Source organism: Neopsephotus bourkii, unplaced genomic scaffold (assembly GCF_033783945.1).
Source record: "Neopsephotus bourkii isolate Nb327-2 ecotype Australia unplaced genomic scaffold, CSIRO-AGI_Nbou_v1 NB_53, whole genome shotgun sequence".
NCBI classification, from domain to species: domain Eukaryota; kingdom Metazoa; phylum Chordata; class Aves; order Psittaciformes; family Psittacidae; genus Neopsephotus; species Neopsephotus bourkii.
In genome coordinates, this window is record NW_026900570.1 from 15,176,141 (window position 1) to 15,201,877 (window position 25,737).

The 25,737-nt window shown below is 37.3% G+C and overlaps 1 protein-coding gene across 1 annotated transcript in view; it reads right to left on the bottom strand.

Moving 5' to 3' along the window:
* Nucleotides 1-25,737, bottom strand: part of MALRD1 (MAM and LDL receptor class A domain containing 1) — a 260,927-nt gene that overhangs the window by 177,652 nt on the left and 57,538 nt on the right. The window contains exons 15-19 of the mRNA XM_061352209.1: nt 17,541-17,693; nt 17,300-17,405; nt 15,661-16,028; nt 13,091-13,503; nt 199-286 (exon numbers count right to left, since the gene is read on the bottom strand). Of these exons, the coding sequence (XP_061208193.1) occupies nt 199-286; nt 13,091-13,503; nt 15,661-16,028; nt 17,300-17,405; nt 17,541-17,693 (1,128 nt within the window). The remainder of the gene's footprint in view (nt 1-198; nt 287-13,090; nt 13,504-15,660; nt 16,029-17,299; nt 17,406-17,540; nt 17,694-25,737) is intronic.

Here is a 25,737-nt window from a genome sequence, read left to right on the forward strand (position 1 = left end):
TACTGAGGGACTTTTTTGGTCCTTAAGGGCACAGTAGAAAATATTTTGTGTTGATGCCTAGGGGCAAAGGTCCGAAAAGCAGGACAACAATGGTTTTCTTGTCAGGCTGGAGTCACAGTTTGATGGGGTTTTTCCAGCAGCAGTATTTATAAATGACAGCTCAGAGCTATGAGATGTTCATTTTTAGACTGTTCTTACCGTTGTAAAGAGTACAGCCTAGAAAAGACATGTCATCAAGGCCAATGTCTCCTGTGAAACCATCTCCTACGGTACCTTTCACCAAGATCTAGGGAAACAAGAATTACAAAAACATTTTTCAGTGTATAGTAGACTTACCTTTCTCATTCATATCTATTGATAAGAGTCATTTAACACATTTCACACTTAAAATGAGATTAAATTTGTTCTAGGGGATATGTTCTATTTAGTGACACTATGAAAGACTAATTATTATCAACTTTCACTGGTGGTCACATTAATCACAGCAAATCGTGGCAGAATGGTTGGCTTCACAATCGTGTAAAACCATTGAAACATAATTGTGATATAAAATGATGGCAAGACATTATCATAAGTGACATATTATGATTAGCTCCTTTGGTACTTATTGTAATACCATTATTCATGATTAATTATAATAACATTCATGTGAATAAATTATATACCCTTATACAAATCCCACTGTGATGAAAACAATTAAGCAGGCTAGAGATGTGTTATAGAACTTTTTAAAGAAAACCAGTCAACTATTTCATTAGAGCTGCCAATACTGTACACACCTACTTTCTTGTTATTGTTTATTGTCGAGGAATAGGACAGGTTAATATTTGAGAAATATTCTGTGGATGACTGAATAAGCCTTTTTTCTTTTGACTCTTGCTGAATGATTAAAATAAGAATCAAGCAGATGATTAAGGAAACAGTAAGAATTTTCTTAATTTATAAATCCCTTTTCATAAAAATTATAGGGCTTTCTCAAGCAATACATTTAAAAAATAAGAAATGGTTTTTCTGATTCAATGGAGTTCAAATGTTAAAGTTATTTCTTTGCCTCTTTTCATTTTATAAATTCTTATGATACATCTTCGACACAGAGACAGACATTAAAGCTCCCACCTTATTCTGGAATGCTGCATAACATTTCAAGTATATTTTTTATCACTTGTTCGTCAGCTCAACAGACAATTCCTTCAAAGGAATGAAGTATAAATGGTGGCAAAAATACTATAATACCACTTCACGGTTCTGTTAGTTCTAACATTTTTTGTCGTAGTTTACTTGTGATTATATTTGTGAAGAAATCTTACTTTATAGAAGCAATGAAGCACTGCTCTGAACTCAAACATGTAAGCTGCTTCTGTGTAGATGGGTGTCTCAGTTCTTTTGATGAAATTTTATTGATATTTTGGAAACATCTTCACATCAAATGTAATTTAACAAAACGTATATGTTGCTATCCCCAGCCCTTCTGATCTCTGAGGACTGACTGGAACGCAAGGGTATTTGCTGCCAGATTTCTACACTCAACACAAGAAGCAAAGTAAATAAAAACTACTTTATTCATAGATTATGCCCATTAGGTAAATGAGTGTCTAAGAAGATGGATATATGTCCTTTAGTATGGGTATGCTGAAGATGGGTTGTCGTAGCATAAGATGTATATAATGTGAAGGAGAACAGTAAATGTAAGCACTGCTACTTACTACTCTCATCTCAGTATGGGACTCCATTTTTCCCTCAGAATATCCACTAATATTTACACTATTATTCCAGTCTTTTATTTCCCATTGAGGTTAAAAGGGAGGCAGTGTACAGCATTTCTACCAGTAGCATAAAAAATGTTTGAAATAGAACAAATGAACACAACTCTTACTTTGAAACACCATGAAAAAAAAGAAGAAAATTCCTTTCAGTGCAATTTTGACTGGCAAATACACAGTAGTTTAAGTAAAATTTTGACTCTGTTTTCAAAGCATGAATAATTAAATTACTCATAGTTACTTACTCATAAGTAACCTAAAGTTCAGAAAATATGCAGGGAATTTGTTAAGTCAATTTACACAGCTATTATTAAGACAAACCCAAGCCCCTTCAAAACTACATTATTTTTCTGTGGGATTGTGCTGTGCTCTGACAGATGATAACTACTTGGTCGAGGGGCTTTGCTACCTGTGCTCATCTCCCCAGCCATCCTTATGCATCATTTTCCATCAAACTTTCCCTGGAGGAGGCTGCATGTCTTCACCTTGAGATGGAATACTTTTATTAAAGGTATCAAAAATATCCAAAGATAGTAGTGGCAGGACACAGCTCTGCAGCATTAATGTGATTCAGAATAACCTCTTTATTTCTATGATGATGACTATGATAGTATTACCTAAAACCTCCCCACCAATTTTTATTTATTTATTCATTCATGTACTTTCCTCGGGAGTCTGTCACTTTGGCATATAGCATGAACTCAGTATGTAATTCAGAAAATGTAACAGAGCTGTAAATATAGATTGAAAACTGAAAATAGAACCAATTTATGAGTTAGTGTTGTAGTGTAAAACTTAGTCTCTCCGCAGCTGTGGCTAAACATTGACCACTTAAATTAATTTGCTAGCTGAAATTCTGCAAACTTCATAAGCTATTATTAAGCAACCTCCAGGGAACTCATCTACCATGAAGCTCATTTCACATTTCATTTATTATTTGAATGAGAATAAATAGTTCCCAATTTCTCCAGCTTTCAGAACTCTAGAGATCCAGTCTCAATAGTCTATAAAGGTAGCAAAAGGTGTGAAAAGAAAAATGTATTCAAATACACAAAAGGATTGTTCCCTTAAGATCTTACACAAAATGTTTTTTTGAAGGGTGAAGGAATGTTATGACAAGTGTTAATAGAGGCATTACAATGAGTAATACTGTTCTGTACAAATGTTCCATTTTTACAATAATGCTATTTGCTGTCACTAGTTATTTCCCACTGAAGGTTAGCAAAATAAAATCTTAATTTCCCCACATGAATATTTTAAATTCCAACAGAATAAATTCCAAAGACTGTGAGGCATTAAAAATTCTGAACATTTCTGAATGTTGAGGAAACAGTGTTACTAGTTCTAATGTAGTTACCTAGTAATATAGGCAGACAAACTCTCAGGTTTATCACAGAAAGTGTCAACTGTTTTATTAGTAGTTGGAGCATGCCAATTTGGACTAGGTTTGCTATAATAATTTTTGTCAACTAACAATGTGATTGGTGTGAAGAGGAAAGAACAACCACACAGATAATAGTACAAATAACTGACAGAACACTTTGTGATCAAAGCCTTTTGTCATAACTTACTGAAAGCAGATGCAGGATTGGAAGTCTCATATATTGCACTACATTTCTCTGAAGAAAACTACTTCTATATTTTAATGCCATGTATAAATAAAGGAAAATGTCTCAAAATATTTCATCAAGAAAAGTAAGCAGGTATAAGTGGAGACAGACCCACAGCTACTAGAAAGATTATCAATATTAGGTCACCACCACATTTTAATAATATACATAGAAAAGCTGTGTATTCTACTGCCTATATTCAAAGCCCATCCAGTCTGTTCCTTTTGTGTCTAACCAAAAATGCTTTAGAAGTTAATGTTTCAAGACTTCAAAAGTTGAAATAAAGTCCTTTCATACAGGTGTCCAAGTGATCTTAAGGTTATACACATCAAATACAAAAAACTGTGTGTCAAATATTTGGTGGTTTATAGTGCTTGGTTTTACAAGACAACAAAAACACTAGTTCTAGTTCAACAAAGCACTTTATCATACTTCACTATAAACTTGTGAACCCTTATGCTGATTTATGATTTTTTTTCCAAGCATTTCTCCACAGTACAGGAAAGAACCACATTTCTATCACATTTCAGACTTTTCACTGATGTCAGTGGGACTGTTGACAAGCATAATATTAATAAATATTTACATATTCTGGGAGTCACTGCTTTACTGTATTAAGGCCACAAAACATCAAGAGGAAGATCGTGTCTTCAATCAGTAATATTAACATTGGGAGAATTATTGTAGAAGCAGTACATAGTTAGCACCTAAAATTTTTTGAGAATATGGTTTTATAAAACATCATATCCTGCCCACATGTGAAACATCCATCTAGTAATTACAATTTCACAAGATTATGGCAGAATGAATTTATTTTCAAAAGCAACTCTAGATTGTAAATGTGAAGATAAAAAAAAAAACTAACCGAAAACCACCCAAAAAAACATGAACAAAAAAATAACTCAATCCAAAAACACAAACACAGAAAAATGGAAAAAAAAAAACAAAAAACAACCTTTAAGCCTGAAGATATTTTTCAGTCTCAAAAATAACACCATTTCTGTTCAGGTGGCTACAGGGACCCCAAAAATGCAACTGAACAAAAACCATGATATATTTGAAATACTTTCCTGGTGTCTTACATGATTTCTTTGTTTTTACACTGTTCTCTATGCTTTGAAACCCACTTGTCAAAAATGACAATACTGATGTGTAGAAATTACTTTAAAAGAAATAAAAAAAGAGAAAACAATTCACATTACTTTCTGCCTTTCAAATATACTGCATTGCACCACATACATTTTCAAGACATAAGTTTTCTGTATTTTACTTCATACTGCCGATATTGAATAACCTTCACTATCAACACAATATTCATCACCAACCACAAAGTTGTATTGTTGTTTTTCACTCTTTTCCACAAGTGTCCCAATTCCCTCATTGTCCGTTCACCATGTAGATTGTTTCTCACCTAGGTTGTGGACTGATGACGAAACCTGAGCATGAATTATCCAAACTAAGGTCTACAAAAGTTTTGAAAGAAGTATGAACATAAAATACGCCAACTTTGGTCCGTGGCCCACTATAAACCTTCAAGGCAGTTCTCGATTCTGGTCATGAGGACATGACATGGTGTAGTCTAGGTCAAGTGCAAGTATTAGAGCTGTCATACCAAAAGACATTGATATTTCAACAGAACAGACATAAAGTAATCCACATAATTTGGCCTGACATCAGTATCCTCTGGCACCCAGCTCCCAGACACCCCATAACCATCTCTGCACATAGCATTGTGCCAGGACAAATTCTAACATGACCCGAGAGTTAAATATCAGTAACACAGCAACTCTACAGAGATATCTAGGTTATAGCCTGGGCTGCACAAAAATAGCATGGCCAGCAGGTTGAGAGAAGCAACTCTCCCCCTCTGCTCTAGTCTTGTGAGATCCCACCTGGCAGTACGCAACCAATTCTGGGGCTCCCACCATAAGAAAGATGTGGACCTACTTGAGTTGTTCCAGATGAGGACCACAAAAATGATCAGAGGGCTGGAACACCTCTTCTATGACGAAAGGCTGAGAGAGCTGAGGGTTTTGTCAGCCCAGATAAGAGAAGGTTCTGGTGAGATCTTATTGCAGCCTTTCTATACTTAAAGGGACCTTATAAGAAAAATGGAGTAAAACTTCACAAAGGTTTGTAGTGGTAGGACAAGGGACAACAGTTTTAAATTGAAAGAGGATAAATTTAGATTAGATATAAGGAAGAATTTCTTGTGATGTTGGTGGTGAGACATTGGAACAAATTGCACAGAGAAGCTGTGAATGCCCCATCACTGAAGGTGTTCAAGGTCTGGTATGGCAAGCTTTGAGGCACCTTGCATCTAGTGTAAGATGTTGCTGCCAATGTCATTGAGGTTGGATTGGGTGATCTTTACAAATTCCTTCCAACTCAAGCCATTCTGTGATTCTATGATCAATGAAGGATTAAAAAACAGCGGTAGCATTTCCTTTCCAATATTATTAGTGGTCAATAAACTAATAATTGCTCCAGAGGCAACTGCACAGCAAACTATGGGTCTGCAAGCAGTCAGAGGCCTCACATTGCCACAGTGAAAAAAAACTGAGAATGACGACTATAAACAGATCAGAAATCAATAGAAAGAACAATGTGAAAGTCAAAAAGCAGTGTGCAATGTGCAAACAAGTGTCACAGATGAAAGACATCAACACTCAGATCAGGGATGAAAAAAAATAGTTCCCAGAAAGAGAGCTACGAACCTGAAGCGAATATGGCTGGATATCCGTGTGTTTGGATAGAACCCTGGGTTTTTCATTGCAGAAATAGTTGGAGGAGTAGGAATCAACAGAAACTTATGGTAAACTTTACAAGCCAGGAAAAAAAAAAAAAGAAGAAAAATCCCCGAATAGTCACCTCAGCCAATTATTAGAAAAGTGCAAAGGAGAAGGGTAGAAGGAAGATGAAGAATGTGAAACTGAAAGCTGAAATTGAAGCTGTTGCTCAAAGGAGTGGAAGTCCATGATGACTACATCTTTGTCTGAAAATTACTATGAAGCAATAGATCAAAAACAGTAACAGAAAAATGAAAGTGATCACAAGTGGGAATTGAAGGTGAAATAAACAGAGAACTCCTAGATAAATTCAGAGCTGCTTCACCACCAGATTTTAATGGAAGATATGTATCTGCTCAAATACACATTTTCAAACTCCTACTGAATGTTAGCATGCACTGAAAATAAGGCCCTGAACAAAGAAGCAAGCAGACAGTCAGATCAAGGCAGAAGGCTAACAACACTTGACAACAATAAACCTGGTTCAGTAAGAGCAAAAGCAACTGGGAAAAGCCTGAAATCAGTTAGAATATCAAAAAGGGTGATCCTGTCTGTGCACTGAATGCTGTCTGCAGCACAATGCCTCACCGCATGAGGACAGATGTGCCAGAGATTATATCAGCTGTCCAGTTAATGGCAGTGTGTGTCTCTCAGTGGGCTGCTGCCACATCCACAATAAGAACAAAATAGGCAGTACATCACAGATGGAAGGGTATAGCCTCATTATTGTGAAAAAGCTGTTAACAGACTTTTCTTTCAATAATTTGGGAAGTTATTTATTGATCGCATTCACACTTTCTTGCACACAAAATATCTCTCAACAATGAATTGTACACAGGCCATCCTAAAATAGTTTTTTTTTGTTTTGATTATGTTGCAGAATAATTTCACAGAGTACCTCTCATTCTCTGTACTCATAGAATCATAGTATTGTTAGGGTTGGAAAGGACTTTAAGATTAGCTAGTTTCAACCCCCCCCCACCATGGACAGGAACACTTCACACTAGACCATGTTGCCCACACCTCTGTCCAACCTGGCCTTGAACACTGCCAGGGATGGAGCATTTACCACTTCTTTGGGCAACTTGTTCCAGTGCCTCATCTCCCCCACAGTAAAGAATTTCTTCCTTATAGCTAACCCAAACTTCCTCTGTTTAAGTTTGAACCCATTACCCCTTGTCTTGTCACTGAAGTCCCTAATTAAGAGTCCCTCTTTGGCATCCCTGTAGGCCCCCTTCAGATACTGGCAGGCTGCTATGAGGTTTCCATACAGCCTTTTAAGAGAAATAATGAACTTTCTGTATGGAGCTTCTATATGACACTTGATTTGCTGTTTCTCCGTACATCTCAGCCACCTCTCTAAGAGTAACACTCTTTACCCAAGTATTCTAGAAAGGGTCAAACATTCCTACCTTTTCCACCCACTCTCTCCCCCTCTCCCCACCCTGAGCTTATTGCTCCTAATGTATGGGAAAATACACAATTATTTTGATTTGTTTTCTCATTATATATAGAAGCTGAAACTTTTCAAAACTAGTTTCTTTCTAACATTATGAGTGGTTAGGGTACATCCTAGCTGCATGTACTGATATGCAGCTGTAACAGGCTGAAACATGGTCTCCTCACATTGCTTTTCACACTAGGAAATAGCCTCTTCTTGGAACAATAGAAAGGTATGCACACTCTTCCAGTAAAGCTGCATGCAACTAGAATGTTCCCAATCTTGATCAGCTCTATTTTCTGGAGTACATCAGTATTTCAACCTGACACTAACCAGTTAATGATTAGAGAAGACTGGAAAATCCTCCCACACTTAAGTCAATCTACAAAAGTATTAACTTTACAAGCACCACTGTTATGAAACATGATACAAGATCTAGAACCTGTAATTTCAATAGTTCTGATGTTAGTTATGTAGGAAATGAAATTTGAAATTTTCTCACTTCAAGGGTATTATAGTTAACAAGGAAGCCTATCAAGTCATTATCTGTTCTAAAATTGATAGCAAGGGTATTCAGTCTACTGTAACAAATCCTGCTATATTATTCATATATGAAACATAAATATCACCATTAGAGATGCATGAAATAAAAGCATTAAACACCGAAACCTCACAATTTGCTGTAGAACAGGTTTTTTTTTTGTTTGAAACAGAACTCAAAACCACTTTAAAAATAATTTGTAAAGTAGACTTATGCCAGAAATTCCATTTTCCACTAGAACTCAGAGTTTTTCACTGCAGAAATGGTTTGGGGCAGAGGGCATTGATTAATTTACTCTCTTCTCAGAAAAGTAATAGCAAGAAACAGCTAGAATTGGAGAAATAATTGAAAAGTGAGCTTTGGATCCTATTTCATTTATTACAGAGCAGATCATCAGAATTTTCAAAGAATCACAATCTCATCTCACTGAGGAATAAAGAGAGAGGGAATAGAGGATGAGAAGGTAGATACTGCCTGTGTGATTGTGATCAGCTATTTGGTAGTACCTTAAATACCTTTTTACTTTCTCTTCAGATGCATAATAAGAGCTTGGATGCAAATAGTGTATGTTTACTACATATTTATTTAGCACCAAACTGATCTTATGTCAAGGGCAAGCCAAAACCACAATACAAGAAGTAACTAGGTATAATTAAGGAAAACCTAACACAACCCTATAAACAAGATTAGAAACTTAACTGTAACTATGCACCTCCACAGTTATTTCTATAGCTAAAAGAGCAACTGGAGTGAGCTGATTTGCCTTTGAATTTGAAAATCTTTGTAAAGGTGTGATATGCCCTATATCTCCATATTAGAAAAGATGAAATTAAGATTCAAGAAATTAAGATTTAAATCAATCAATAAAAAATAAGATTTAAAAGACAAAACAATTACCTTAGTCTAGTGTCTCAGAAATGAAGAAAACTTCCTTTATTTCCTTATCTGACTTAAAAAAAAATCCTGCTGCCTAAAAATAGCCAGTTCTTGATTTAGCACCATTAAAAAAGTATATTTGAGAATTTATGTGTCAGAACTAATTATGACTAATGTTTTATCTTTCCCATTTGAACAGCTGTACTACTGGTATTATAATTGATGATTTTGTCACAGATCACAAATAATACATTATCAGGGCTGTAATTAAGTTGTAAAATAATTTCAGAAGTAATTTTCTCTTTCATCCAAAGTATTGTGAAGGTATTAATTTTATTAGGAACTTCTTTGGAAGCAAGCCAAGGCTGCTCCTTCAACGGGCAACTAATAGCTGTTGGGGGTAAAACTTCTAAGGTGGCTGTCTAAGTTGGGACTGATGATTTTCAAGGCCAGGTTGGACAGAGCCTTGAGTAACATGGTTTAGTGAGAGGTGTCCCTGCCCATTGCAGAGGGGTTGGAACTAGGTTATCTTAAGGTCCTTTCCAACCCTAACTATTTTATGATTGTATGTTTCTATGATGCTTGTAATGCTTTACTCAATGAATATCCTGTTGTAGCAAAGTAAAACAAAGTGCCCCTGAAGGCTGGCTTTTATTGCTTCATGTCTGCAAGGGTAAGGGGATTCCTGCAATTCTCAAAGATGTTTCCAGCTATGTGATCTAGAAATGATGCTCTGTGTCTGTAATCGTAAATGCGTTCCTGTTCAGCACTGGTAGCTGCAATGTCAGATCCTATAAGCTGAGGAACTTAAAAGGGAGACAGCATATGGAATCCCATGGGGTTCTAGGATTTACAGGAACAGAAGAAAAGAGGGAAGAAAGAAAAAAAAAGAAAAAGCAGAAAAAGTAGAAAAAGCTGTAGCTGTAACTAGTCATATTGAATATTCCTGTCTTGTAGATGCGGTAAGAGACAACTCACATCATACTATGTAACATCAAATGACACAAAAGCATTTTACAAGACAACTAAGTTAATTCTTTTTGATACATTTACAACCTACAGTAAAATGCCAACAAAGTCCCTTAAGTGAGAACATCTGAAACAACACTGGTCAGCACTTATGCTTTGATAGCTTAGCCTGAATAAGTCAGGCATATTCAGAACACCAGAAGAATGCAAAGACAAAAGTCACATTTTGTTCTATCAAAACAGGTGTCTGTTTCAGGAAAGGATATATTTTTCCCCGAACTGACAAAACTTTAAATATGCAAAATTGTCTTGTGAATAGTGCAACCACAATAGCTGAAAACATCATGTTGAAGTGTCAAAGATACAAACAGTAATGTACAAAAAGATAAAGGAATGAACTATGTTTCAGCTGTCTGGGTCTCATAAGCATGTGTATGTTGGACCAGTTTTGTTACTTGGCTCAGAAAAATGCATTCCTTTCATTTAAATAGGTTAACCCTAAATTTCCCTTCCATTCACCCAGCTACTCCTGTTCTGCTCCCTGATGTCACATTTAACCCTCTGCTGTAAAACATCTGATTGAACAGCAGCAAACTTCAGCTACTGTTTGATGGCAGCTAGAACAAAGGCTTCCTGAGAATTTTAAGATTCTGAGGTTTACTGGGAGCTGGTGTGAGCAAAGGAGGTCCTTATGTGCTGTTCACCTTTGGGTTTCTGCCAGAGCACTCAATTAAAGGCCATACAGTTTCATTATCTATAGAGTTCAAAACTTTCAAAAGGTGATGAGGATTTCAAGAGATCCTCAAATATCTTGCTTTGTTGCTTTGAATTTTTAGCTGAGAAATCACTCTTTTCTTAGCAGTTAATATATAGGCAGAGTCATTTATATATTCCCCAAGTTAGCTTCCTATGTTGGTAAATAAACTGAAAACATGAGTTTGATTCATAATGACTTGGAATATGGTAAACAAATGATAGACCTTCATAGTGAGAGAAGGGGAGGAGGTGATGGTACAGCTATTCTAGATATACGATCACCTCTTACATTTTGAAGAGAAAAAGCAAGATATAAGTTTGTGTTTCAAAACTTAGGTCATCTTTGGTCTTAGAGGCTAACATTTTCTATTCACTAGGAATTTCTGAAAATCCTAAAATGGCTGATGAGACACTCTGGCTAGAAATCAAGAAGATTGGGAAATGAAGATACACATTTTAACCAGGAAATTATTAAAAAGTTCTACCTTATTTTCGGACTCTCAAGAAAGAAAAATCCATTCTCAAGGGAATCTAAACATTTTCTTTGATGTACGGAGGTGATCTACAAGACTTTCTTGATGTGAACAGATGTGAAAACACTAACTTTATAGGGTGTGGGGTGCACAACATAGTAAACATAGAGGCTACAAGTGTAACAGTCACTCAGACAGCAGACAGCCAAAACCTGACAGGCTGTTCTAGTATACATCTCAGTATAAAAAAAATCAGAGAAAAAGTGATAACAGACTGTGAAGATTTCCCTATCACCATGACATCCTTAGCCTTGGAAGTAACCAAACACTATACACGTCTAAGGAAAATTGGAAAGAGGTCAGCACATGGCAACTTACTAGCAACAGAACAACTTGTTCTCTTCACAACTACTGAGTTTTGAAGGGTTGCAGGTTCTGACACGGCAACCTCTGTCATAAGAAATGCAATACACAACAAGAAACATAAGGTCTTGACCTCTTTCTTCTGAACAAATAATCACATTATACCTTACACCCCATGCCCAATGACTATGGAAAACAACACTGTATGAAAAAATTGCAAGATATTTCCATTCCCAGCACAGAACAGGGCAAGTACAATAGAAAACCTTTCAACACTACCACATTAAAAATATTTTAAGTTACTTAACAATCTTCCTAGCTCTCAGGAGGTCAAGTTTATGACACATGGTTTATAGTTCTTTATACAAACTACCAGGTGAAGGATATGTTTTCTTATTTAAAACACTAACACACAGGAAAAGAAAAGGAAAAAGAAAAGGAGGGAAAAGGGAAAAGGGGAAAGGGGAAAGGGGAAAGGGAAAAGGGGAAAGGGAAAAGGGAAAAGGGAAAAGGGAAAAGGGAAAAGGGAAAAGGGAAAAGGGAAAAGGGAAAAGGGAAAAGGGAAAAGGGAAAAGGGAAAAGGGAAAAGGGAAAAGGGAAAAGGGAAAGAAAGGCTTTGTTAACATTATATTGATGCTTATTTGCATTTCTACAACAAAGGGTTTTGACCAAAAATGAGCACTCTTCTTCCAGCTGGCTTTTCCTCCAAAGAGGACAGAACTTCTTTCCACCTAAAAATTATATTCTGTGAAATAAATACGGGAAAATCTAAAGAAAATATTGCGTTCTAGCAGACTTAAAAGGAAAGCTTTTCTTTTTATAATATGTTTTAGGGGGTTTCCAAGTTAATTTTATGACCAGTTGGCAGTCAAATGACCTAATATCTCTCTGTCTTCTAATAAGTCTGCAGGTTCATTAACCCAACCAGAATAAACAGCCTATGCATAGTGAAAGGTAAATAGTATATACAATTTTAGATTTGTAGTTGTAACTTACTATAGTATCTTTTTCCAAATGATATTTGTTCCTTGACCTAGCCTTTTACCCAACTTTTCAAACAGATATTTTTCTGGCATTATACATTTAAAGATTAAGATGTAATGCTGGAAAAATAAGGCAGAGAAGAGGATATTCCTTTTAACAGTCTTTCTTTCATGAATGAATCCAAATTTTTTGCCAAATTGTTCTGTAGCAGACTCAGATAAGGTAGTTTCACCAAATGCTTAAAAAACAAAAATAGCATCTACTTCAAATACCACGTTCCTGTTCAAAGCATTAAAATTAAGTATTTTAGGGGGAAAAATAAACAAACAAACAAAAAAGACCCCCTCCCCCAAAAAACCCCACCCTGAAACAGAAACCAGACATACTTAATGGAAGAAAAAATAAGCCCTAGAAATGTATTTCAAAGTAAATTTTATCAGACAGCTAGAAATAGCTTTGAGATTGCTATTATAACAGTTATATACTTCATTCAGCAATTAGGGACTCTGCAACCTAGAAGAATCATACCTGAAATGGCTTAGAGCTGCTGATGTAGAGTGTCTGTCGGATCCATCTGTTTCCTTGATTTCCAAACTTGTACCACAACAGCCATCCACCAGTATTACTCACAGTTCTCTGGAAGACTGACAGCTTGTAAACTTGCTTTCCAAACATATGATAATGAAAGCGAAAAATGCATGTTCCATTGGCAGAAGGGTTGAAGAGAGGACTAAGCAAAACTGCTTTATCTTTAAATTGACGTGGATCAGAGGACTCCATGTAGAGGTAGTGTCCCCACACTGTGCCTGTTGTGTAGTCCTTTAAAGGGCCTGTATTAACTGTGGGGGTTGGACCCTGTATTCGGATCCAGTCAAAGTCATCCTCAACATCCTGCTCCCAGTTGCACAGCCCATTTTCAAAGTCACACTGTAGGTCAGGGTCTGAAACATAAACAAAACAGACTGTCAAGTGAAAGCAGTATCAAAAGGTGATTGAGCTTTAATGTATTTTTGTCTTTACAAAAATGTCTAATACAGAGAAAATCACAGTTCTTCTTGCAAAAAATTCCCTCTGAAGACTAAACATACACTTCCCTGGACCACAGAAGAAAAATAAATCTTTACTTATTTATCTCCTCTTTCAATATATATCTGTCAAACTGTACATAAAAAATGCATTGAATAAACAGAACTGTAAATAAAATTTTATTATTAAGTACTATTACATTTATGTTTTTTTTTTTAATTTAAGCCTGCCAAGTTTTTAAACTGAAATTTAACTGAATAAAGTAGTTAAGAAGTTAAAACTGAGGTTAATTCGAGTAAATAAACTACACAATTCAGTCTTGTAGGTATGTGCAGCAACGGATCTAATATATTTTTGCACAGCAGAAGTAGTCCTAAAATGGGTTGTGGTTTAGATCTTTATTATCCTCAGTGATAGCAGCATGATAGCTTTATCAATGCAAAATTCAAGAGAGGCATTTATAATATTTTATTATTATTATATTATTTGACACGAAGGCAAAATATATTGATTAGCCCAATTACTTTTAATTTTAAAAAACAAAATGTGTATCAGAGGTGGAAAACTGGCATTTCATCTTCAAATGTGCCCCTCACAAACAGTAACTGACACAATAGCCTTTTTGTTAATGAAGTTAATTTTTGATGCTTAAAACTGGAGGTCATATACTATTTTCTTACTGTAGACCTCAAGATGGGTTATGAAGAAGATAAACATTTTACAAGTGGGAAAAATGAGATAGGCTGCAAAGCCTTCACTTTCTTTTAAATTCAGATCAGTGTTAAGTTGATATTCAGAAAACATCAGTGCAGCCTCATATGCTCCCAAGTACATAAGCTGTCCCCTGTTCGTCAAACTCATTGTGATTTGCATTATTTAGTTACCTCAGGACATGATAAAGCAACTGCTAGGCAATTTTGTATTATGTTAATGTTCTTGAGTTCTTAAAATTGATGAATGCATCCTTTGGGGAGAAAATCGTCAACAGCACCTTTCTGCACTACAAGTTGAATGTCAAAAATGTGAGTGACCCAGAGCTTTCCTCAGTACTTATAAATTCTTTCTTTAAAAAGGGATAGTTATGCCCAGTATGGATAGTGTCTTCCAGTACAGATATTTTTTCTAGGTAGAAAAAGAATAGGTCATAAAAAGAGATAGGACATACACTCTTCTCCGTCCATATACACCTTCCACTGTATTGCCATCAGTAGAATCAAAGGCAAAATCATCTGGCACACTGTGAATCCTTTCTTTAGCTTGTAATGTATGTGTGTGTTTGTCATGGTTTAACCCAAGCTGGCTCCCTCAACCCCTCAGGTGGGATGCAGAGAAGAATAACAATAGAAATAATGACAACAATAATACTAATACTAAAAATGATAATAACAGGGAACAAAACCAAACCCAAAACCAACAAAAAAAATAAAAGGTGAAATAAAATTTCAGAAAACCCAAGTCATGCACAGTACAATTCCTCACCACCCCCAGACTGATACTCAGCCTATCTTTGAGCAGCAATGGGGGCTCCCAACCAACTTCCCCCAGTTTATATACTAAACATAACATACTGTGGTATGGTATCCCTTTGGATAGTTTGAGCCAGGTGTCCTGTCTCTGCTCCCTCCCAGCTTCTTGTGCCCCTCCTCACTGGTAGAGCATGAGACTGAAAAGCCCTTGATCAGGGTAAGCGCTACTTAGCAACAACTAAAATACCTGTGTGTTACCAGTATTGTTCTCAGACTAAAGCCAAAACAGACCACTGCACCAGTTACTAGGTAGGAAATTAACTCTATCCCAGCCTAAGCTGAGATAGTGTTTTGCAAAAGTTAAAGAAATATGACTAATTTGGATAAAAGAGATTGAACCGCATTTACCCTCAGTTATAACACATCATATGTATTTATGTTAAAAAAAAAACCAACAACAAATTCAGTCTTTTTCATCAATACCTATACTCAGTTGAATCAGTACTGGCTGTGACATTGATAGACTGTAACTTTTTTACTTCAGGGATGAATTTGAAAAGTAAAATTTAGTTTGATATAAAGTGAGAAGTAATGGAAATTACTTACTACAGCTGTCTTCATCTGATCCATCCCCACAGTTGTCCACAAGATCGCAGACCAGTAAACTGTCAATACATGCTTTTGTGTCTCTGCACCAGAAATGATTAGGACCTTCACAACTTAATGCTGGAGGTGGAAGAGCGCAGTTTTCAAATGTAATATCATCAATAGCTGAGACACCCTCATAAAAACCTAGACTGATTTTATCAAGTGAGAATTGGAAAGGATGTGGAAGGCGCCCAAGCTGAATGACTGCCTTCAGCCATTGATCTCCCTCACTGTAATACGACCTCCAAAGGACAGTAGGTTGTTTCAGCCCATCCACAAGCAATTGCATCTCTGCTGCCCCAACTGAATGTCCATAATTGTAATACCTAAAATGATTAAAAAAAAAAAAAAGTTAAGGGTGAAAAATAATGAGAATGGTGTAATGGCCAGTATCTTTTTTCGCTATAGCTCTATGAAATATGGGCATTCCACAGTGCCTATTACCTAGCTTCATGTAATTCAATCTAGCTACATGTAATTCAACCCACTTTCTGAATGATGGTAGCATAGGCTGCTGTATCAGTCTAAGGCTCATTTCAAGAACTGAAGATCATGAGAGAAGCAGCACACTTCATTAAAACCCATAACTGAAAAGGCATTTGCTTTCATATTAAGCAATGAACACTGCTCACTCAGTTGCATATGTTTTATAAATTTAATTCAATATACAAGTGAAAAGTTTCAAGAAGGAAAAACAGAACACTTACTGAATGCAAAAATGTACACTCTACCTGTGTTATTGTGAACATCTTTTATTTTACAGCATTTCTGGAGCATCTCAAAGCATTACAAATCATAAATGCTTAGGTGAGCAACTGTACAGCAGAATTGGGAACACAACCAACGGTTTGCAATTTCCAGACCTATACTCAACTTTAAGTCTTGAGTCTTTGGTAAAAAGTCATTTTCTCTTCCTACAGAAAATGTATTTGAAAGCAGCAACAAAAATGGCACTTAATATCATCAAAGTCATTGAAAGCTACAAAAGCTACTATTTAAAGAGTAGCACTACTTTTGACCTTAGTAAATGAATCATCATAACTTTTTCTGTCCCTCTTTGACAAGATTACACAAAGACTGAAACAAGACAGTAACTGAAAGTTGATTGTTTTGTGCTTTGTTTAGTCTTTTTTTTTTCCCCCTATCTATGCATATAACAAAAGGATTGCAAACAAAGCACCAATTCTGGCACTGGAGCTTCTGCTTAAAGATGATACAATCTAACTTGAATACTGTAGACAAACCAAGGAGCTACTAGATTTTTAGATGGTTTCCTTGAACAAAATTCCACAATGCTTTCAAATCCACTGAAGTAGAAACATAAGCATTTTTGTGGTATTTGTCTGTGTATATGTAAACACAATCCTTTAACATAATTGTACTCCAAGCCTGACAACAGTCATCCCTATGTTTCAGTTCTGTTCTCCAAGTGCTTCAGCTTATTTCTGCATGGTTTTGGTGAAGTCTGTATAATTAACAAATAAAAAGAAATAAATACTGCAGAGGAAAGTGTGTCTATTGCAAACTATAACCTCAGTTTTAATCCAAGAGAAGCAATGTGAGACGATCCATACATTTTAAATCTGTTATTTCATACCAAAAGGACAGTGTGCAATTTGATCCAGTTTGTCTGAACTTTGGGCTTCGTAGCTGAGCTATTTGTGAAATGCTGCTGGTGGTTTTCAGAATGAACATGAAATGACCTATCAAATTAAAAGAGAAAACAACTTTTCAGGCTGAAGCAAGAAAGTGTTCCTAAAAGATCTTAAGCATTCATGGTCTCTGCTTAAAATCTGATTAAAGGGCAGATCTATCTATTCAACTTCTCTGTTTCTTACCTTCAGGCTTGTCATATGTGTGATCCCGGAGGGGAGCTTGCTTCTGAAAAGCAGGTGCAAGAGCACTAGTGGAACTTCTTACCCAGTCAAAGCCATCTGCACTTGCAGTTTCAATCCAGCCACAGCTTTCTCTTTCAAAGTCACATACAGCAGCTGAAATCAAGGAAACATTTTACTTTATCTCTGTACATGATATTACTAAACAAGCTTTATAGTATGAAAAGGCAATAAAATATTTCCAATATGTCACCGAAATTTCTTTCTTCTAGAAAAAAGTCTAGGAAAGAATGTAAGGAGGCAGAGTATCCAGAGATGACATATTTGTTTCATAACAGTTGGGTAAAACAGCAGTCCCACAGGAACAACCAAGCCATCATTATATGCAATGTATTCAGTAAAACAAGCCCTTCCCTCTAAAAGCACTGCAGCCAAAGCACTCAAAGCAATTGAGGAGGTGCTGAAAATAGACTTTACAATCCTCAGGTTGTAGAGCAAGAGAACACAGAGCACACAAAGCTGTAAAAAGCCTTCTGCAAAATCTTGTAAGGAATCAGTGTTAGAGCCAGAAATCAAATCCCTTTTTTCCTGAAACTCAGCAAGTATACTAATGATAACAAAACTCTTCCTCTAGTTATAATGTGAATTAAGTAAAATATTGGCGATTACTGAGATAGTATGATATTGGTAATCTCTGAAACACAGACTACTGAAGTGAAAAAGATTTGGAAAACATTCAACAGCATTCTTCAGTTCTTCATTTAACAGAGCAGTGATACTTTTAAAAATGGGTATAATACACAAAGAAAGGAGTGTCATGCATAAATGAATAAGTTAAGAAATATATATTAAAATGAACATGTTTTTTCTCTTCCACACTTAAAAAAAATAATCAAAATCCTCATTAAATCACAAAACTATGTTTTTGAATTCCACAAGTATATGGGCTTTCTGTAGAAAGCATTAAGAAATTATTTCAATATTTTTTAAGTGATAATTAATTAAATACACACAACAAATAAAATATTCAGACATGACTGTCAGAATTCTATCATTATTTTTCTAACATTACAATTTCCAGTGGCCATATCACTACAGTATAGGAAATGAACATCTCAGAATCATATGAAGTCTCTTGGAGAATAGGATTATATAAAAGTTTATTCATGGAAAATATGGAAATCTTTTGGGTTTTTTTTCTCTTCTTTAAGAACTGTGTCACATTAAGTCATACATAATTTGTTAGAAAGAATAAAAACTATATTAACTAGACATATTAGTATTGTTGGTTAGGGCTCTTAAAAAGACAAGATTCTGTGGACAGAAATCTTCAGTTATTAATGCTACCTCAAAAAAAAATATCATCCCACAAATATGGAAGACCAAGTAACAATTAAGGGATCAAAGGAAATACAGGTTTGCTACACATACAGTGTGCAACAAAAATGTCAATGATAAAACTTATGTAGATCAATTGTGACAAAAAAAAAGTAGAAGGAAGAATTTTTGATAGCATAAAATGAAGACAAGAATATTTGCAAATATTCAAGGACCTGGCATGATGGAAATGACTGAAAAACCCACTGACAGAGCATAATGATAAGCAAATATGGAGAGCTGATTTGTTTTTTGCTCCATTGGAGAATGTGTGCCATATTCCCAGAGGAACAGTAACAAAGAAAATGACAAACCTTGGACACAGATGGTTACACCAAAAGAGGCAAATAAAGAAGATGCACTTGTTAAGTCTAAGCCCATAATTCTTGCATCTGTAACTTGTAATAGAGACAAAGGATAAAAGAAAGGATGCACTAGACTATACATTTAACTTAAGCATTGTTATTATATTGAGATAAAATAAACCTGAAACCTTCAACTAAATCTTAAACCAACTATTTTACATCTGGAATACAGGGTGAAATGCACTTGGCTCTTGATACTTAATAACACTTCAATTACCTAATTGTCCCATAACACTGTCCACTGGTACTTCTGTTTCAGACAGATTATACAAAAAGAAAGGCTGTTGCTTGGGTACTTCTATAGTTTCTTTTACAGTGAGCACACGCAAACTAATCTGCCTTTTCTCTTAGGACTTTATTTTCTGTCTTTCTCCTATTTAATATTGTCTTACAAGCTCTCTTTCTGCAGCAAGTGGCCCTAAGGACTCTGCCAAGCAGTCTTCTCTTCATGTTTGAGGAATTTATTGCTAGTTTTTAATAAACTTTTTTATCATCATTACTGTATTTTGACATTTAACCCACCAAAATTTTTCATCTTTTTTATCTTTTCCTTTTTGGACATTATTTCAGCTGTTTTTTATGCATTTTACTTCTAACAGTATCCATATACTTTGCTGCCTCTTTTAGTGTTTTTTTTAACAAGCTCACTCAATAATCACGAAGGAACCACCACTATCACGGAAATATAATACTCACGGTGTCACCCCAAAATGAGACTGCGAGTATAACATTTAAGGGTAGCTTGCTTTACTGATGTTTACTGAAAGGTACCTTTACATCTTCAGCAGACTTAGTTTTCTCTGAGAAGACTTGTTACCACAAAACTCTATAGATTTCTTTCTGATATTGGGTTCTTCAGCAAAATACTTTCATAGAATCATAGAATCATAGAATGCTTAGGGTTGGAAAGGACCTTAAGATCATCAAGTTCCAACCCCCCTGCCATGGGCAGGGACACCTCGCTCTAAACCATATCACCCAAAAGCCTCGTCCAACCCGGTCTTGAACACTGCCAGGGATGGAGCATTCACAACCTCCTTGGGCTACCTATTCCAGTGCCTCACCACCCTAACAGGAAAGAATTTCCTCCATATATCCAATCTAAACCTCCCCTGTTTAAGTTTTAACCCATTACCCCTTGCCCTACCACTACAGGCCCTAATGAAGAGTCCCTCCCCAGCATCCCTATAGGCCCCCTTCAGATACTGGAATGCTGCTATGAGGTCTCCACGCAGCCTTCTCTTCTCCAGGCTGAACAGCCCCAACTTTCTCAGCCGATCTTCATATGGGAAGGTGCTCCATTCCCATGATCATTCTCGTGGCCCTCCTCTGGACTTGTTCCAACAGATCCATGCCCTTTTTATGTTGAGGACACCAGAACTGCACGCAGTACTCCAAATGAGGTCTCACGAGACCAGAATAAAGGGGCAGGATCACCTCCTTTGACCTGCTGGTCATGCTCCTTTTGATGCAGCCCAGGATATAGTTGGCTTTCTGGGCTGAGAGCACACACTGAAGCCAACTCATGTTCATTTTCTCATCAACCAACACCCCCAAGTCCTTCTCCGCAGGGCTGCTCTGAATCTCTTCTCTGCCCAACCTGTAGCTGTGTCTGGGATTGCTCTGACCCAGGTGTAGGACCTTGCACTTGGCATGGTTAAACTTCATGAGTTTGGCATCAGCCCACCTCACAAGCGTGTCAAGGTCCCTCTGGATGGCATTCCTTCCCTCCAGCGTATCAACCGAAGCACACAGCTTGGTGTCATTGGCAAACTTGCTGAGGGCGCACTCAATCCCACTGTCCATGTCAGCAATGAAGATGTTGAACAAGACCGGTCCCAACACTGATCCCTGAGGGACACCATTCGTTACTGGTCTCCAGCCAGACATTGAGCCATTGACCACAACTCTTTGTGTGCGGCCATCCAGCCAGTTCTTTATCCACCGAGTGGTCCATTCATCAAATTGATGTCTCTCCAATTTAGAGACAAGGATGTCATGTGGGACAGTGTCAAACACTTTACACAAGTCCAGGTAGATGACATCAAATGCTCTACGACTGTCCATCAGTTCTGTACCCCCATCATAGAAGGCCACCAAATTGGTCAGGCAGGATTTCCCCTTAGTGAAGCCATGCTGGCTGTCACCAAGCACATTGTTGATTTTCATGTGCCTTAGCAAGCCTTCCAGGAGAATCTGCTCCAAGATTTTGCCAGGCACAGAGGTGAGACTGTGTGTTAGGCACAGAGGTGAGACTGAGTGGTCTGTAATTCCCCGGGTCATCCATTTTCCCCTGCCGGCTCATTGGCTGGAGCAGCCGGAATATCTCTGCATTGCTCCGAGCATTTATTATAGGTACAGGCAACTGACTGGGTGTGTTGGGATGGAATGATGCCCCTCTCCCCAACACATCTAGTTTAAAGCCTCCTTGACCAGTCTGGCAAGCCTCCTACCAAAAACATTCTTCCCCTTCTTTTATCCGACCAGCTCCACCAGCCCCCGCTAGACCTGGCCTACAAACTTGGGTGGCATGTTCAAGACACCCAAACCCCTGACTATGACACCACCCTTTTAACCATTTATTAACCTGGCTAATCCTCCTAGCTATTTTTAGGTCCTCCCCTGTATCCTGGAGAATAGACGAAAAGACAATCTGAGCTCCAGAGCCCTTAACCACCTCTCCCAGGGCTCTGTAGTCCTTCTTTATGCTCCCCAGGCTACTACTATCTATATCCCTAGCACCCACATGTATCACCAGAAGTGGGTAATAGTCCGTGGGGCTTACCAGAGCTGGCAGCCTCTCTGCCACATCCCTGATCCGTGCCCCTGGTAGGCAACACACCTCCCTTGAGACTGGGTCAGGCCGACAGACGAGTGCTTCTGTCCCTTTCAAAGTAGAATCCCCTACTACTACGACCCGCCGCTTTTTCCTGGCAGCACCAGTAGAGATCTTCTTTACTAGTGCATCAGCAGGCTGTTTCTGGCTCAAGTGTGTTTCCTCATGAGCCCCCTGCAGGACATCAAAGCAGTTCTGTGTGGGGGCAACAGGTTTAGGAGGAAGTCCCTTGCTTTTAGTCGTCCTTTTCCTCCTGTTTTTGTTGTGTTTTTTCTTTTTTTTGTCACCAATTCCCAGCTTCGAAGGTTAACAACCTCCTCCTTTCCTCCATGAGCTAGAGGGGAAGCTTGAGGACCCTGCACAGTTTGGGCAGGGAGCAAGCATTCCTGCTTCCTCTCAGCTACCCTGACATCTTGTAGCCTATTCAGAGCATCCTTCAGGCAAGCCACCTGCTGCAGGAGCACCTCCACTAGGGAGCACCGAGTGCAGCCCTGCCCATTGTGCACCTTTCCCTCACCAGACCAGTGCAGGCACTTTCTACACCCCGAAGTCTGCACTGCAGCCTCCCCTCTCATTGGCTCTCTCTGGGTACCTACGGTGGCCACCGCCGGGGCAGCCAGAGCAGAGCTCCCAGACCAGGCCCTGGTCATACGGCGAGTGCTCACCATCCCGCTCGCCTGCCCGCACAGACTGTCTCCACTCGCTCTGTTTGCCCCGCTCCTGGTCGCTCACGCTCCCTGGGGCAGGTTTTTAACCAATCAGGGCTAGCGCTGCTCCTCCTGGCTCCGCCCCCTGTGAGTCCCTGGTCGCGTGAGCTGAGCTGCCGGCTCCGGGGTAGGTCCTGTCGAGGACTTGAGGCTCCCTCGGTGGCTCTGCGCGTGTCGCTCTAAGTTGAGACTCCTGGACGCTGATCTCCCCCCCGCTCCGGTGTTCAAGGAGTCCTCTCTCGAGCTACTCACCTCAGCAATTGACTTTAACATTTTATGGTTTGAGGAGCTTCACCCAAAGACCTTCACAAATCAGAGGTGCAGTTTTTCTGGAAGTTGGACGATGCTTAACAAGAATTTATAAAAAGTCTTGATGAAAATGGTATGTAGAAACAGATTAAGACATTAGCATTTCTGCAAGGGTATAGAGTTCATCAGGGTATAGAGTTCATCAGTTTCTACATCCTCCAGAAATCTCTACCTGTCAGCACATGTTATATTTAAGCAAAATATGCATAACATCATAATTACTATCCTATAACATTTTCTTCTACTTTAAAGCTGTTCTTAAAGGCTCTAGTATGCCAAGACTTTAATATTTGTTATTAATCAGTAATTTTAAGATGAATTTAGGAACTTACAACTATATGTCATCAAGAAAGCAATTTTCAAATCTAGGAACCGAGACTAGCTTAACGCCAGACATACTTGTCCTAGTAAATTATTTTAACCCCCTTTGGAACACAAACATACTAAGAAGCGTTTTATCTGTCATCCCGTTTGCTAATTTCATGATTCATACACACTCAAGTAACACTGTATCTTGTAGATGTACTGGACTAATTTCTACTATAAAAAAATTATTACTAAGTGGTAAATTATAAAAAAAAAACAAACCACAAGCAAAATAAAAAAAAAACCAAAACAAAACAAAAAAAAAATAAGTCACTTATTTGAAGACTAAACAAGTTTGATCTTTATAAAATCCCCGTTACAGTTCCTTTGTCCACCACTTTCCAAATATAATCTGTTAAAGTTTAAGCGGGGAGGAAACTACAGAAACTACTCCCACATAAAGATCTAGAGTGAAAAATAGAATGCTAAAAATTTTCAGGATTATTTTGTCATCTATACAAAATTATAGTTTGAATCCAAAAGGACAGACAGATAGGGTACTCTGCTACAGATGATTACAGAAAAAAAAAACAAAACCCCACCAAACCCAAAAAACACAACAAAAAAAATCCAAAACACACTTGCAAAAAAAGAAACAACCACAAAAAAAAAAAAAAAAAAATCACCAAAAAACCACACAACACAAACCAGAAAAAAAACCACAAACAAAAAACCCAACAACAACAAAAAAAAAAAAAAAAAAAAAACAAAAAAAAAAAAACCAAAACAAAACCCAAACCACCAAAACAAAATGCTCCAGAATATTTTCTTCTGCTAATTCTGTTAGGGATATCCACTTCAATATCCATGAATCTGCAACTGACCTACTTGTGATTTCAGTCATGGGTGCTTTTTAATAACAGCAAACATGACTTGTACATAAAACAGGTCTATCTCTTGTGAAATGAGGAAGAGTTTTGCATACAAGACAGGTAAAATATATGGAAGCAAAAGATTTTGTTATAAATAAACCTCGTGATTTCACTGTGCAGCTACAAGGTAACTGCACTACAATCTCCCATCACTAACTTGGATGTATGACTTGCAAAGATGGAGATTTTTACAGGGGGGAAATAAAATCCTGTGGTTGCACAAAAAACATTAATCAACCCTGCACCTAAACTAAATATTGCCCACCCAAAACCACAACTATGCTGTCACATGTAATTGTTACAGTTTGATTTTAATACATGATGATATTAATCTTATCTTCACTATACAAATCTGATATTGATGGCAGTCTATTCCGTGCAGTGAGGCAGATCTGCAGTCATCTAACTAAAGGCAGTTTCATAGCATCATTTTTAAGTGAAATAGAATCCAAAAATCACTGGTTTATTAAATCTGATTTTTTTTTCCAGAAATATCCCCTTTCATATGATATTGTCATTTGCAAATGCTTCTCAGGTTCTAAATGTGAGTGATAACAGTGTATTGATATGGGAAATAAAGTAAATTAACTCAGAATCTCTCCATTCAAAATATCAGTAAAATCTGAAAAAAATTACATTTCTTAAACAACATGATAACATGGTGATTTAGGCTGTTGGATACCCAGGTCTAGGTGAAACAAATTAACAGAAATGTATGTATTCTTTAACAGTCAAGTGCTTGGCTATGTCCATTAAAATGCTTTTCCTATATAGCTGAAGGGGAAAGCTCCTGGTTTTATTGAACTAAACAAAAATAAGTTCTGATGGCCATTATTAAGGCCGTCTTGTAATTTACCGTGTTCTCTGCCACTGAAGCTCATGCCATGTTTGTTGTCATAGTGGATGATCTGCGAGAAACTATACAGGAGTAACTATAAAATGAGATATACATTTACACAAAATTTTACACAGAGCTTTGGAGACAGAATTGGAGGAGTTATATTCATGACTTCTGTGTCCTATAGAAATTCTGAAAGTGTGTGTGGTCTCTGGCAGTAAAATGCCCTTGCTCTTTCCCTGATCTGATCTTATTCCCTGCTTCATCATCATAATCCGTAAGTTGGAAAAGTGAGCATTTAGACTGCAACAAATATATAGGGTGCAGACCTATATACTGTACATTCATATTCCAGAGCATAAACACACAATAGGATAGGTATGTTAGGCCACTGCTGCAAATCTGAAGCTTGAAAAACGCAATAACTTTTCCCTTGCTTTAATACATGGAAGTTATGTGTAATAGTTTATAGCCATAAGAAATTCTTCATCTGTAGAAGAAAAGCTGTAAGCTTTTAGCAACACTCAAAA